At 41.0% G+C, this 14987-nt stretch overlaps 1 protein-coding gene across 9 annotated transcripts in view; it reads right to left on the reverse strand.

Moving 5' to 3' along the window:
* The window catches only part of NPHP3 (nephrocystin 3), a 47338-nt gene extending 41890 nt beyond the window's left edge, over nt 1-5448 (reverse strand). For 5 of the 9 annotated variants that reach the window (XM_057738303.1, XM_057738300.1, XM_057738304.1 and 2 more), the window contains exons 1-5: nt 5027-5448; nt 3371-3406; nt 3138-3263; nt 2410-2560; nt 434-586 (exon numbers count right to left, since the gene is read on the reverse strand). In XM_057738303.1, coding sequence (XP_057594286.1) covers nt 434-586; nt 2410-2560; nt 3138-3263; nt 3371-3406; nt 5027-5431 — 871 coding nt within the window. In that variant the 5' untranslated portion in view covers nt 5432-5448. Of the gene's footprint in view, nt 1-433; nt 609-2409; nt 2561-3137; nt 3264-3370; nt 3407-5026 lie in introns of those variants that run through there. The other 4 variants (XM_057738302.1, XM_057738305.1, XM_057738301.1 and 1 more) reach the window with 3 other exon arrangements.
* Between the last annotated feature and the right edge of the window lie 9539 nt (nt 5449-14987).

Raw genomic sequence — 14987 nt, forward strand, 5'->3', positions numbered from 1 at the left:
GGATACTGAATTATATAAAAAATAATGAATAAAAATATTATATTACATAACTGAAGTTCTGTACTCTACTTCACAACTGCTCTAACCTGTCACACCATCAAAGATGCAGAGGGAAAGACTAAAAACTACTGTTTTTCAGTTAATCTAAAACTAGGCTCTCATCACTCAACTAAAATACCCGAGAGTTCAGACCAGAAGTTCAGTTATTAGAACCTACTGGCTAGTCTGGCCGGGGAGCACTCTCTGCTCCTGATGTGAATTACATACCTTCATCCTTCCTGCCCAGTGACCAGCACCAGTAAGTGATGGTTTGACAGTGGGAGACACCCAGAACACAAGTCTCATGCTCTACTGATGGCAGTTTTCCCAGCACAAGACTACAGTACACAGTCACTACCATTACCCAAGGTAACTGGCAAATGGTGTGTGTTACCTCTGTTGACGTTAGCAAAGGGTCCTTCTACATCTATTGAACTATGGGCGAACTCAGGGCCCCGGAAGGACTGCTGAAGCTGAATCATACTCCCTATGGAAGGCTCACTTCCCAAGGCTCCACCAGTCCAGTATTCGCACTGGGTTCCAGTAGCTGTAAAAGCAAGAGATTTCATCTGATGAAAACCAAATTATATTGAATTTCAAATTTCACTGAGTATATCCAATGTACTCAACAGGATTTCTAATGCAAAAAAACCACAATATTATTATAAATACAAAAAATATTCAACCTTTGACTTTTAAATCAAAACAGTGATTTTGAAAGTACTTTGCCACCAACTTCTGGCAAGTTCTAAGATGGTGCTTAACATAATTCTGCTTATCATCTCAAATTTAAAAGGGGATTAAAAAGGAAAAGATGAAAAAAAATTAGGAATACAATGACCAAAGGAATTATATAACAGAGAGGAGCATAAAAACACCCCTGAACAAAAAATTCTAAAAGACATTTCTAACTATGTGATTTAGGTATCAGTGTAAAATTTGAAAGAAAGAACTTCAAAAGAAGACTATTACTGGCAAACCAGAAATTAATATTGGTAATTCATTAGGATGTAAGCTAAGGATGTAAAGAGCACATTCTCTTTAACCTCCCAGAGCAACAAAATCGATGCCTGAATCAATAGGTACTTATGAACACGCTGATTTTTCTTAATAAATAATATTTGCCGTACATGGCATCCTTGAACAAACATAAGTAAACTGGTATTTGGGCTAAATCTCTGGCAAAACTGAGATTATTATTTGTAGATGACAAATAATGAGTGACATTCCCTCAAGCATTCCTTCTTCATGTTTATATCAAAATAGGAAGAAAGACCTAGGAGGAAATATTAACTTGTTTTTATTAATTTACCAAGAGAATTAGAATATAAGTTTTGAAACACTGTACATTTTAACATATGTCAATACTGAAATAACCACTAGGACTAATGTGGGGGCATAAAAGCATCTTCTTAGTCACTCTAAACCATTAAGAATCACTTCACTTTTTTTTCCTCAAAAGTTAGTAATAAAAGTCCCAGGATGCTGGTTAGATTCCAATGGTACTAAAATGAAAATTGACAGGGAATTATCAGTTGCCACATTTCACTCCAAAATACATCAGTCTGTAAGAATATAATTATAGTTTTTTAATAAATGGGAGAGTGATTGCATTTTTCCACCACATTTAAAATAGAATATTTTTCAAAATCAATCACACTTCATTATTATTTACTTGGAACAGTGGACCCTTTCATTCTATGATTCCAGGTTTTTCCTTATTTGTAGAAAGAAACATTTTATATGTTTAAGTATAAAACAAAAGCTTTAAAAATACTTTACGAAACTGCACTGGAAACCACTCAATGAAATATTATGCAGATATTCTGACAGCTGTAAAGAATATACCAATGACATGGAAAAATAATGTGACAGAGACTACTAGCTGTCCTCCAACATCCATTCTCCCCTACTTCCTTTAGTGACACAACCCCCAACTTTATGTGGATACATGGCTTTCCTACTAATGATTACACTTTCCCATCTTCCTAGGTATAGTTCTAGCCAATGGGGTTTGAGTACGAGTAATGTGTATATCTTTCAGACTGTGCCTTCAAGGAAAGTAATGTATTCCCCACTCCCCTCCCCCGAGATAAACTGCAGGTATGATGGTGGGACTTGGAGGGGCTATCTTAGACCAGAGAGAGAAAAGCTATGGGTTAACGTTAGTAGAGCAATGAGACAGAAGGAACCTCAGCCTCTACAACATCATGACTTCATAGAAAAGAGCTTTCATAACAGCTGAGGAAGAGAAATTGCAACTCTATTTGTAACAGCAATTACTTATAAGTAAAAGAATTCAAAATTGGCTCTACAACCATTACATCTATATTGAAATCTCAAAATATTATAAATAGGAAATAAATTTACCAGTAACATCTGTACAGTTGTCATCTGAATCAGACTCTCCAGGATCAAATACATGAATCCCCTGAGCCTGTAGCCTCTGAAGTTTGCTCTCCAACTCTCGCTTGGCCCTCAATAAATCCTGAATTTCATTTTCTTTGGTCTCCCTAAAAATCTTTAAAAGAAGGATTTTAATTGTGAAACCCTTTTCTGTATTCATGAAGTTGTATCAACAACTTTTAAGGGAAATTCTTTCATTCATAAAATCATTGTTCATTTGGTCCTGGATCTCCTCTTTTGTCGGATGAATAATCTGAGTACCTCTACATCACTGTTCTGTAATTGGAATCCACTGGAATTCCAGCAGGATGTGTGCCAACGGTGTGGAGCTGGCTTGTGTGCTACCTGATGTTTCGCAAATTTGTCCCCCTCCCACTTAATGCCAGTAATGCTCTCCTGTAGCAAACATCCCCAAACATTTCTAAATGCTTTCCCCTAATAGAAACACACTCCTTTTGTCCCCGTCCCCCCAAATCCCTACTAAAATGTTCGCTTTTCTACCTTTTTTTTTTAAACTATCAAGTTTATCTGGTCCAACTCAAAAATGTAAAAAGTGCTTTAGCTTAGTTCTTATAACTTTCACGGATCTTATATCATTTACGTCATTTTATTCACTGCAGCATTATATGAACTTTTAAAATACACTGCTTCTATTCCATATCACTTTAGGGATAGAGATGTATGAAATTTACCTTAAATTGCCTCTTAACTTTATCTCTGTCATGTTCGAAGGTAGCTGCTCTCTCCATTGCTTGATACTTTGCTTCTAAAGCACTCTCCTTTTCCCGAAGTATCTTCTGATAAGTTTTTTGAAGTGCCTGGAATAATTTACCTCGTTATTTCTAACAAAAATAGCATGCCTTCCCAAATTTTACATTATCTTATACACATATTACATATCTTAGAATTTTAACAATCTACTTACTTTTTCACCAGTTATCAAGAACTGCGTATCGCCATTCTATTCAAACACATAATAGAAAAAAAAAACCTCAAATATGCTTGAATTATAAATGAAGATATTCAACATTAAGCTTACAATGGAAATTAATACTTCTTCTTTGAAATACTGCATTAGTTCTTAATCTTCACTACACCTCAGCTTTCCCATCTTGAAGAGAACAAGAAGTACAATTTCTAAGGCTTAACCTGAAGGATAATTACTTCTGTGAGACTGTGCACTCCTTGTCTCCAGGTCTTCTCCTCTTGCCAGCCCCAAGCCCTCGCAGTGCCTGATACACTGCAGCCCTCCAGTGTCTGACTGAATGGATTAAATAAATACAGGTTTTTTTTTTTTTTTTTAATGCCTAAGTATATGAGAAAGGAATCAAAAGGGTTACATAAGGAATCAGGATTGGTAACAGGAATGACCTGGGACTGTAACATTTGTCAAGGCTTAGTGCACTCTACCCTGGTTGGTCTGACCTTTTCTACCTCCATCTCACAGTCTTTTGCAATATGCAGTGAATCCAAGACAATGGCTTGGATGCATGAAATCTGATATTTGAAATGCATAAGTCCATTTCACATATGCAAGTGCATTAAGACTACCCAGTAAGAAAACTGATAAGACAACAGATAAAACTGCTGATGTCTTCCCAGATAACAGTGCTTCTTCCTTCTAATGCCTTAGAGGACTGGGACAGGGAGGGTGGGGGGGGGACTCGAGGGGGGGGGAGTCAAGGGAGGGAGGGAATACGGGGATATGTGTATAAAAACAGAGGATTGAACTTGGTGTAGCCCCCCAAAAATAATAAATAAATAAATTAAATTAAAAAAAAAAAACAAAAACAGTGCCTCTTCTTTCTAGAAAATCAGGTCTGAGGTATTTATTCTGTTCCTACTGTAATGAGCTCAGGAACACTTGGGCTGTCCAGAAGTCTCTTCCATAGTAAAGAAAAAGAGAGTAAACAAACTACAACCCTCAGAAGGGCCCCAAACTGATGACACAAAGTCTCACTACTCTGCTCACAGAAAAATAAATCTTCCAATAATCAGTTAAAATAGATCTATTATAGGGAGGGCATGCAATAATTGTTTTTTGAGTAAATTAATCAAATGGATTAAGGAAATTTGACTACACCTAGGTAACGTTATCAATCACAGCAGTTAAGGTGGTGAAAATCAGGGGCTTCCAGAAAAATTCACTTCAAGATCACTGATATCCAAAAAAGCTATGGAACTTCACAAAGAAACCGAGACAGAAGACCCACCTCGGAGGTTTGTAAAATTGTGTGTGGGGGGTGGGGTGGGGGGGAGGGTGGAGCGTGGTTAAAAACTCCTAGGAAAGGTTTGATGAGTTGCCTCAACAGATGTCGCCAAAGTCTTTTGAGTATATGTGTGCTGCGTGTGGACCTACTTCCCTGGAGACTAGCATTTGCCGCTTCTGGACACTTTCAGGCTAACTGCTTCAAGGCATCTGAATGAATGGACCAGAAATAGGAAAGGGGGGGGAATGTTAGTTAAGGAATCAGTTTAGACCCCAAGACAATATGTCCTCTGAAATTAAAGTGCCGAGCAGTCAGGCGTCCAGGGTCCAGCTGGCAGTGCGGCTCCAGGGAGCGCCCCGGTCCGGCGTTACCTGCAGCTCTGCTCGCAGCCGCTTGTTCTCCGTGTCCAGCTTGGCCTCGCGGCGGCCCATGGATAACAACTCCTGGTTCTTGCTGACCCGGAAGATCTCGTACTCCTTCTTCAGCCGCTCGTACTCGGCCGCCGCGTACTCCAGCTCCGGCACCGACGAGCCAGTGGACTTGAAGCTGGCCCCTAGCAGCCCGCCGCCGCCCGCCCCGCGGGGCAGCGAACCCGGCCCGGCCCCCGCCGCCGCCGCCGCCGTCGCCCCCGCGCCCCGGCGGAAAGAGCTGCGCAGCAGGCGGGCCTTGGGCTTCACCTCCACCGGGATCTCGCAGGCCTCGCCGCCGCCCGCCCCGTACGTGTCCTCGATCACCTCCCCGCCTGCGGGGCTCACGAGCGACGAGGCGGTCCCCATGGCGCTGCTTGCCCGCAGGGTACCAGGAGGGGGCGGGACCGGACCAGCGGGACGGGGCGGGGCGGCAGGAAGGGGTGGGGCGAGCACCTCGAGAAGGGGCGGGCCAGTGAGCGGACGAGAGGGACGGGGCGGGGCAGCCGGGTGGGGCCGGGCAGCCGGGTAGGGCGGGGCGCGGCGGGGCGGTGAGGCGGGGCGGGGCCAGAAGTGTGGAAAGGAGGAGACGCGGCAGCACCGCTGGGCTGGGCGGGACGACGGAGCGCACTGGAGGGAGGGAGCGGCGCGGCGGTCGTGCTGGTCCACCAATGCGCTACGTCAGGGCCTACGGGCGGTCGCGCACAGGCTTCTCTCAGCTGCCTCTACCTGGCCGGAGGCGTTCCGACCGGCGCGTGCCTCACCCTGAGCGCTGGCCTGGGTCCCCAGTTGCTCCACCTCCGTGGCTGCAGTTTCTGTCCGGCCGCCTCCCCAGACCCAGCTCTCCTCTCCGAAGGCAGTTACGAAATTAGAAATTTATTGAGCCCCTGCTATGTGCCTCTCATTATGTGTCTCTCAGAATGCTCGTAGTTGGAATGACCAGAGAGGCATAGTACCAGCCAAGACAATGCTTCTAGGCTTTACAGCCTGAGACCACCAGGGACAATCCTTAGCTAAGGTGAGATTTTGACTTTTTGCAACAAGGGACACTGGAGACCGCGCTCCAGAGGAATATGGGGGCATCTCCCCAAGTAAAGGAAAGAATAGACTATGACGGTGTTTGAGGGATATCATGAAAAATGGAAAGAGATAAGGGAAGAGTTTTAAACTTTTAAGTCAGGAAAAGAATGTTTTTGGCATCTTCTCTCTTACGTTTTCTTGTGTTCTTCCCCCCCTGCCACGTTTCTAACCTCTCCAGGTTTGGAACCCCGGGAAGGAGGACAGGAGAGGAGCAGGAGAGGCTTGATCTGACTGACACGGCTGTGAACTGGTTGTTTGTGCTCTCTGGACTTGGCAAATGGTTAAAACTGGCCCTTCTCAGAGGTAGTTTTGTAAGTTCTTCAAAGACCCCCTCCCCCTCATAACTGGAAATTTTTAATCTCTGGTTCTCTTGACCCAGGCTGGCGTGTCTCTATTCCAGCTGTTGCTCACTCCTTCCCCAGCTGAAGGAATTCAGTGATACTTTAAGGATCCTTTCCCTGATGTTTATTTATCCCTACAGGGTCCCACTTGGGCAGACCCACGATAATCCATGCTAGTTCACTTGCTGGTGGGATCCGCAACGGATCTGTAGGTGTTACAGGTCAGGTTTCCCGGGAAGCAGATTCTGCAATGGAGATAACCATACACAATGTTTGTTTGGGAGTGTCCTTGGGATCAACACCTATGGAAGGAAGGGAAAGAAGCAGAATTGGTCAGCAGGAGAAGTTGAGCTTTGCTGCAGCCTCAACAGAGGCCTTAGCCAATCTAGACGGAGTTCTGATCCTGGGATGGCCCCGCAGAGTTGTTCTAAATTGGGGTGGGGAGCTGGGACTTTATACTTGCATACCAGCCAGTCATTATCTTTCTTCAACCAAAGCAATCCCCAGGAGACTGACAGTCAAGGACTACCTGCTGGCATCACTTCCAGTGGCTGGAGGAGCAAGTCTTTCAGGCATCACAACATCTACCACAACAGGAAACACAATCTTTGCCTCAAAGAACTCTGGGAACTCAGGCCAATTCTCACTCCCTCCATCAAAGTATCTAGTCATCCTTTCTTTTACCCTTTAGATTTTCTTTAGGAGGGAATCAGATACCAGGCCATTGTGTTATTCAGACTCCAAGAGATACATATTAACTTCTTCAAATCATCTCGTGAGATAAGGGAAAACATTCCCACCATCAAGTATCTCAAGAGCTCTTTTCTTTTAAAGTCCTTTCTGATCGCCAGCTTCTAATACTTGTACCCTCAATGTGTTTCAGTGGTTTAGGAAATCATTCACTAGGTTTCTGACCACCTCCTTTGAAAAATTCTGCATCTTAGTCTTGTACCTCCTTTGGAATGTGCATCAGCTGGAGACTTCCACTATTATGCTTGCATAATAAAATAAAAAGCCATCACTCATTCCCTCCACACCAATAGCAAACTACAATAACTTCCCATAGCTTGTGGAGTAAATTCAGATTCTGCAGCCTGGGACCAGTGCCCTGGAGTAATGACTCTCCTTTTCTCATCTCTAGTTTATCCAGTGACATCTCTCTACCCACGTTCCTCCACCCCAGTCGGGGTGATTTGCTTCTTGTCCTCATACCAGTGTAGTTTCTCTTTCCTTTCAGTACTCTGCCAACCTTCATTTCTTTCAAAATCTAGCTTCATTCTCTAAGAAACTTTCCCTGGATAATCATACCTTTCGAGAGTTTATCACATCAATAGTTTCAATTCAGTAATCTTCACCTTTAAGCAAAGTACTATAGTTAATTCTTCCTGACCTTGTTCTCCATTAATTGTGTCTCTATTCTATTCATCTTGGTCTTTGGTAGTTGTTATTGTTATGGTGCCATTTGTTGCTTAGATTCATCACCAGCAACCTCACTGAGCTCCTGCTGAGAGCATCATGTAGTGCAAATGACTGATGACTCAAAGAGATGTCAGATGTGGCTGGGGTTCTCAAAAAGCATAGGAGTTGTCACTGCCTTCCCTAATAACCTATACATAGTTTTGCAGATGCTCCCCCCCCCCCAAAAAAAAATCCAGATTTGCTGAGACCATGGAGACTTCCCTTCTATATAGTGATTTCTGGCTGTCTTTCTCATCAAGGACAGTATGTATAAATTCAGCACACATATTGACCTTGGATAACTGTTGGTTAATGCCTAAGTGACATAACTGAGTGAGTGAGCCCAGAGGTGACCAGTTACGGGGTGCTAGCAGATACTCAGTGTGGTTGGTTTCCAAGGCATTTCTTAATCCTAAACTTATCACAGAATTTGTTCTAGTTTCCAACCTCATAATTTGTTTCCCTTCTTTATGCTGAATTTAACCCACAAACATCAGTCTTCATTTTGAAAGGATAATTTTGAATATAGGACTATGGTGAGGAGTAAAGTCTCTGACAGGCAGTTTATTGCCGATTAAAGATGGCTACAAAATTTCAAATACTCTACCCATTGAAAAGTGAGGTTTATGATGCGGACTGGCTACCTAATTTATGGGACCCAGGGCAAAATGAAAATATAGTGCCTTTTGTTCAAAAATTATGAAGAATTTCAAGATGGCAGTAAACCAAGCATGGAGTCCTTTTAAGTTCAGGTTCCTATGCAACTACTCTTGAGGTTTTTCAAAGGGTCACACACCCATGACTCCGGCCTGTTTATGACTCATCCCCTTGAATCTGGTTGAGCTCTGTAACTGCTTTGACCAGTAGACTATGGCAGAAATGACTCTGTGCTGGTTCTGAGCCCAGGCTTTGAGAGAATGGCAGCTTCACTTTCTGTGTCTTGGAACACTCTCTCTAGGAGCCTTGAGCTACCATGTAAGGAGACCTACTACTCCAGCCAAGTCTGGTAGACTGGAGAGATTGTGTGTAGGCATTCCAGGCAACAGTCACAGTTGGCCCAGCCTTCCAGCCAAGGCTTGTGAAGTGAAGCCATTTTGGATGCTTCAGGCCAACCTGTTTGCTAGTTGGGTACCATTAAGTGACTTGAATTGGTACCAGAGGGAGAGCAGAAGAATCACTCAGTCGACCTCTACCGAAATCTTGACCCACAAAATCATGAAATGTAAGAAAATTGTTAGTTTAAGCCAATGAATTTGACGGTAATTTCTTCTCACACTTGGAAATGGGAAAAATTTCCCCACATTTGGTCAGGGTAGCTTGTAAAATTAATAAACAGTGCTGCTGCCTTCTTAAAAAATGTGATTTGTAGAATAAATATCATTTATGTAGGTTAATGTGTGTTTGGTCCCCAGACTGTGAATCTCAAAATCACTTGGGACATTTGTTAAAAATTGAGATCCACTGAGTTTTAATTTCTGATACTGAAGCTTGCAAATTTGCATGTTTAGTTAGCTTCCAAGTAATACTTACTTTAAGATCTCAGATATCTTACCAGATACTTACTTTAAGATCTCAGAACCACTGAATTTGCATGAAAATTGTGTTTAGTGGCTAGGGATAATCTAATTCATTCCTATTCAAAGTGTGGTCCAAATGTCCAGCATCACCTTAAGAAATGTCCAAGTGTTTTGGGGGTGGGGGAGGATTTGGCCATCATTATGTTTTAAAAGCTCCTCAGAGGATTTTAATCAGTAGTCCAGAGGGAAAACCAATGGTTTCATCCTCTGCCAACTCTTTATTGCCAACATGTGTGCAGTCCTCCTTTGTAAGCATCTTGGCGTATGTGTGTATGCAACCAGATTCCTGTTTAAGCTTTCTTTCCTTTCATCACAGTTCATCATAGTGAATGCACATGTGATTTTGACCATATTGATAGTATTGTACTTCAGTTTTGAAGATGGACATGGACATGGAATCACAAATGGCTGAAATGTCCCCAAGAAATGTGTCACCTTGATCAATGACTATCTAATTGGACATGCAAAGAATAATAGTCTTTGAAGAGAAAGGAATTTTCCAGAAGGAAGGGATTCTAATTCTCATTAAAATTGCCAACCTTCTCTGAGGCCGTTGATTTAGTCCTACTCAGTTCTGCCACCTGAACTGATTCCTAAAGTCCCTTGCTGGAAAGTCTATAGTGTCTGATTTCAGGAATTGATTGTCAATTGGGGAATATCTAATCTGATTAAGCATCTGTGATTTAACATTTCCACCATTAGGGGGCAGTATAACTCAGGAAAAAATTTGGCTGGTAATTTGTATCTATAAAAATCAATCATTTTTCTCATATGAAGATAAAGATTGTAAAGAATTCAGTCCAAGGATTATTGTTTTCAGTAGTGATCATCTGCATTGCCTTACTTAGTTCCTATCACAAGTAATAACATGACTCTGGAAATTAGTAGACAAGAGTAAAGGTTTGCAAACTTTTTCTATAAAGGACCAGATAGTAAATATTTTACATTTTGTGGGCCATATGGTCTCTGTCTCAGTTACTCAACTCTGCCATTATAGCACAAAAACAGCCATGCACAATAAATGAATGGATATGTCTGCATTCCAATTAAACTGTATTTACAAAAACAGGTAGCAGGGCTTGCTTTGGCTTGAGGGCTATAGCTTGCTGACCCCTGAACCAAAGGGGTAGTTTTCAAACCTCAGTAATATTCAGAAGTACCTGGGGAGCTTGTTAAAGATTTAAAGTCCTGTTAAAGTCTCCTACTTTTATTGTGTTTCTGTCGATTTCCCCTTTTATGGCTGTTAGCATTTGCCTTATGTATTGAGGTGCTCCTATGTTGGGTGCATAGATATTTACAATTGTTATATCTTCTTCTTGGATTGATCCCTTGATCATTATGTAGTGTCCTTCCTTGTCTCTTGTGATAGTCTTTACTTTAAAGTCTAATTTGTCTGGTATGAGTATTGCTATTCCAGCTTTCTTTTGACTTCCATAAAGCAATTATATTCCAATAAAGAGCTTTAAAAAAAAATTTAGAGTCCTGGACCGCACATCAAATCTGCTGAATCAAAATATCTATGGATGGGGCCCAGGTATCTGAATTTTTTTAAATCCCCACATGATTCTAAAGCAAATACTAATTTAGCAACCATTAGGCCAAGGTGAAATTCCCCTTTTAGGGAACTATAAGTTCCTCCTTGGCATATTGTAATATTTTCAGTATCCGAGTAACTATCTATGGTGTAAGAGATATAAACATGTAGAGCTTAGGCTGAGATTATCTCTGTGGGTAATTTTTTTTTTTTACAAATTTTATTTATTTATTTATTGGCTGTGTTGGGTCTTTGTTGCTGCATGCGGGCTTCTCTAGTTGCAAAGAGCGCGGATGGCTTCTCTTGTTGTGGAGCATGGGCTCTAGGTGGACAGACTCAGTAGTTGTGGCACACAGGCTTATTTGCTCCAGGGGCATGTGGGATCTTCCTGGACCAAGGATCGAACTTGTGTCCCCTGCATTGGCAAGTGGATCCTTAACCACTGTGCCACCAGGGAAGTCCCTCTGTGGGTACTTTCAAAGCACATTAATGAAGGTCGCATTCCCATATAAGTGTTTGTATTCAGTGACTGGATTGAGGGTTGTTTTGTACCACGGCACATGCCAGCCTGTCTTGACTGATAGAGGGTGATACTGAATTAGCTTGAACAGGGAAGTGGAAGAGATTGAAGACATGGAAAAAAGGGAAGGAAGAATGTAGAGAGATGGTGGAATGTTGTATAGTACTTCCCCCAAATGTCCCAAATCTTCAGTAAACTTCCACCCTCACAAAAGATTTGCTGTGATTGGATTTTTTATTTTTTTATTTTTTATTTTTTATTTTTATGTTTATTTTTGCAGAAATTGGTGAAGGGGAGGGGCTTAATGCCTAGGTGAGTGCAAGGGTGAAACAAAGGCAACACACACAGATGCAAGTGGAAGGGAAGTTGGGTAAGAATATTTTGAATATGGAGTGTCCATTCCTCATGAAGTATGTTTGCTAAAGATAGGATTGCCCTGGCCCATTTTACCTTGGACTGAGGAAATGTATGGATATATGGAAGGCCATGATTTAAAAAGAGCTACAGTGGGTCTTGTTAAGTATATGCTATCAAAGATGTTTACTTGTGGTTCTAAAGCATACTGCACATTTTGGACATTTGTTCAACAAATAAAACAGTTCTATTTTTTCTGGAGTAGAAGCAGCCTCTGATATGCAAGAAGCCATTTATTTCTTGCTTGCTGAGGCACGTCCCTTTGTTTCTGAAGTTCAAGACTGTTCTCCCCTCTCCTCCCACCCCTGCTCACAGTCAGCTGTGCAGTTGATATGGAACCACCCATCCCAAATCTGGTACCCAATGTCCACTTCAGACTGTCATTAGTGACATCATTTCTTACCCATAGTCATGACCCACATGGCAGGAAGCAGGCAAGGAGCCAGAGTTAACCAGCTCTTACAGAGAAGAAATGAAGACTTCTTCACTACTGTATAAATTTGAGAAAAGATGTGCCTTTTCTGACTTAAGTCAGACACTGGGGAGTCAGCTGAGATCTGTGGTTGCAAGAAAAAACTGTATTTCTTTGTAAGAAGTATACGGACAGTATTTAGTATTTGAACCACACTTTCTCAAGAAACAGTGTAGACAAGGTGGTTATTGTTTCAGCTCAGCACACAGAATGCTATGTATGCTTAGTGCAGAATAAAAACAATTCAAATATCATTGTATTGTGTAGTCTCTGGAACCATGCTCTCAGCATATTAACTCAGATTATCTAGGAATTCATCCATCCTCAGGTTATGAAATCTTAGATATCATCCCTGTTCATGTTTGTGGCCTGTTAGACTCTATGAAGAGAGTACCTACAGAAGGAAATGATAAAGAGTGGTGTAGAAGTAAATGAAATAGAGAATAGGAAAACAATAAAAAAGATCAACAAAACTGAGTTTTTTTTTGAAAAGATAAACATAACTGATAAACTTTTAGCTGGGCTAAGAAAAAAGGAAAGAAGACCTCAGAGAAAACATAGAGGAGAAGCTCCTTGACATTGGTTTCGGCAGCAAAAGCAAAAATAGATGAGTGGATTACATCAAGTTAAAATGCTTCTCTACAGCAACAACAAACAAAAAAACAATAAAATGAGAAGGTGAACTATGGAATGGGAGAAAGTATTTGTAAATCATATATCTGATAAAGGGTTAATATCCAAAATATATAAAGAACTTATACAACGCAACAGCAAAACATTAAATAATCCAATTAAAAAATGGGCAAAGGACCTGAATAGACATTTTTCTGAAGAAGACATACAAATGGTCAACAGGTACATGAAAATGTGTTCAACATCACTAACCGTCAGGGAAATGCAAACCAAAACCACAATGAGATATCACCTCACACCTGTTAGAATTGCTATTATCAAAAAGACAAGAGATGAAGGTGTGGAGAAAAGGGAACCATTATGCCCCACTGTTGGTGGAATTGTAAATCAATACAACCATTATGGAAAACACTATGGCGTTTCCTCAGAAAATTAAAAATGGAACAATTGCATGACCCAGCAATTCCTCTTCTGGGTATACATCCAAAGGAAGTCAAATCACCCTCTCAAAGAGATTGTGCACCCTGTGTTCACTGCAGTATTGTTCACAACAGCCACTACATGGAAACAACTTAAATGTCCATTGATGGCTGAGTGGGTAAAGAAACTGTGGTATACATACCCAGTGGAGTGTTATTCAGCCTTAAAAAAGAAGGAAATCCTGCCATTTGCATCAATGTGGATGAACCTGGAGGGCATTATGTTAAGTAAAATAAGCCAGACACAGAAAGACACTTTTAGACTTCACTTGTATGTAGAATCTAAAAAAGTTGAATTCATAGAAGCAGAAGGTAGAACAGTGATTACCAGAGGTGGGGAAGGTAGGGAAAAATGGAGAGATATTGGTTAAAATATCAGTTATAAGATGAATAAGTTTGGGGATCTAATATATTGCATGATGACTATAGTTAACAATATTGTATGCTTGAAGTTTGCTAAGAGAGTAGATCTTACATGTTCTTACGACATTCACACACACACACACACATACACAATAACATATGAGCTGATGGATGTGTTAACTAACCTTATTGTGGTAATCACAATATAAATGTATATCAGATTATCCCTCCGTACACCTTAAATTTACACAGCGTTATTTTCAATCATATCTCGCTAAAGCTGGGAAACAAATGTGACTACACTACATACCCATCCAAATAACCAACATGAAATGAAAAAGACAATTTTAAGTGTCTGCAAGGACAGGGATTTTGGAGCAACTGGAACTTTTCTACTCTGTCTGAAGGAGTGTAAATTGACACAAGCACTTTGGAAAATTGTTGCCTACTATCTCTTAAAGCTGCATATCCAGCTATTCTGGCCCTAGGCACAAACCTTGCAGCGATGCATACGTATGTTTGCCAAAAGACGTGTACAAGAATGTGAAGAGTAGTATGATAACTCTCCAAGTTCTCATCAACAGTGACATGGATGAATATGTGGTAGTAGTCACAGAGGAATACTACACAATAATGAAAGTGAACAGGTTACTTCCATAGGTAACAGCACATTTGCATTTCACCCATGTTGAGCGAACTAAGCAGACACAAAAGAGTTCATGGTTCATGATGTCGTTCATAGCATGTTCCAAAGCAGACAAAAATAATTTATGATGCTAGAGGTGAGAGTAGTAGTTTCCTTGTGTGTGAGAGAGAGACTGGGGCCTTCTAGGGTGCCTGTAGTGTTCTGTTCTTTGATCTAAGAGGTAGTAACGTGAGTTGTTCATTTTATAAAAATTAACGGAGATTTCAACTTATGATTTTGCATTTTTCTGAATGTCTACTATATTTTAATAAAGAAAATTTATGCTTAAAAAATTAAAAAGGATTGTTCACTTTTTCTTTAGAGGATTTTAGATTTCGGTGCCATCTTTTTCATCTCTGTGCAATTTTA

This window comes from Hippopotamus amphibius, chromosome 6 (genome assembly GCF_030028045.1).
Source record: "Hippopotamus amphibius kiboko isolate mHipAmp2 chromosome 6, mHipAmp2.hap2, whole genome shotgun sequence".
NCBI classification, from domain to species: domain Eukaryota; kingdom Metazoa; phylum Chordata; class Mammalia; order Artiodactyla; family Hippopotamidae; genus Hippopotamus; species Hippopotamus amphibius.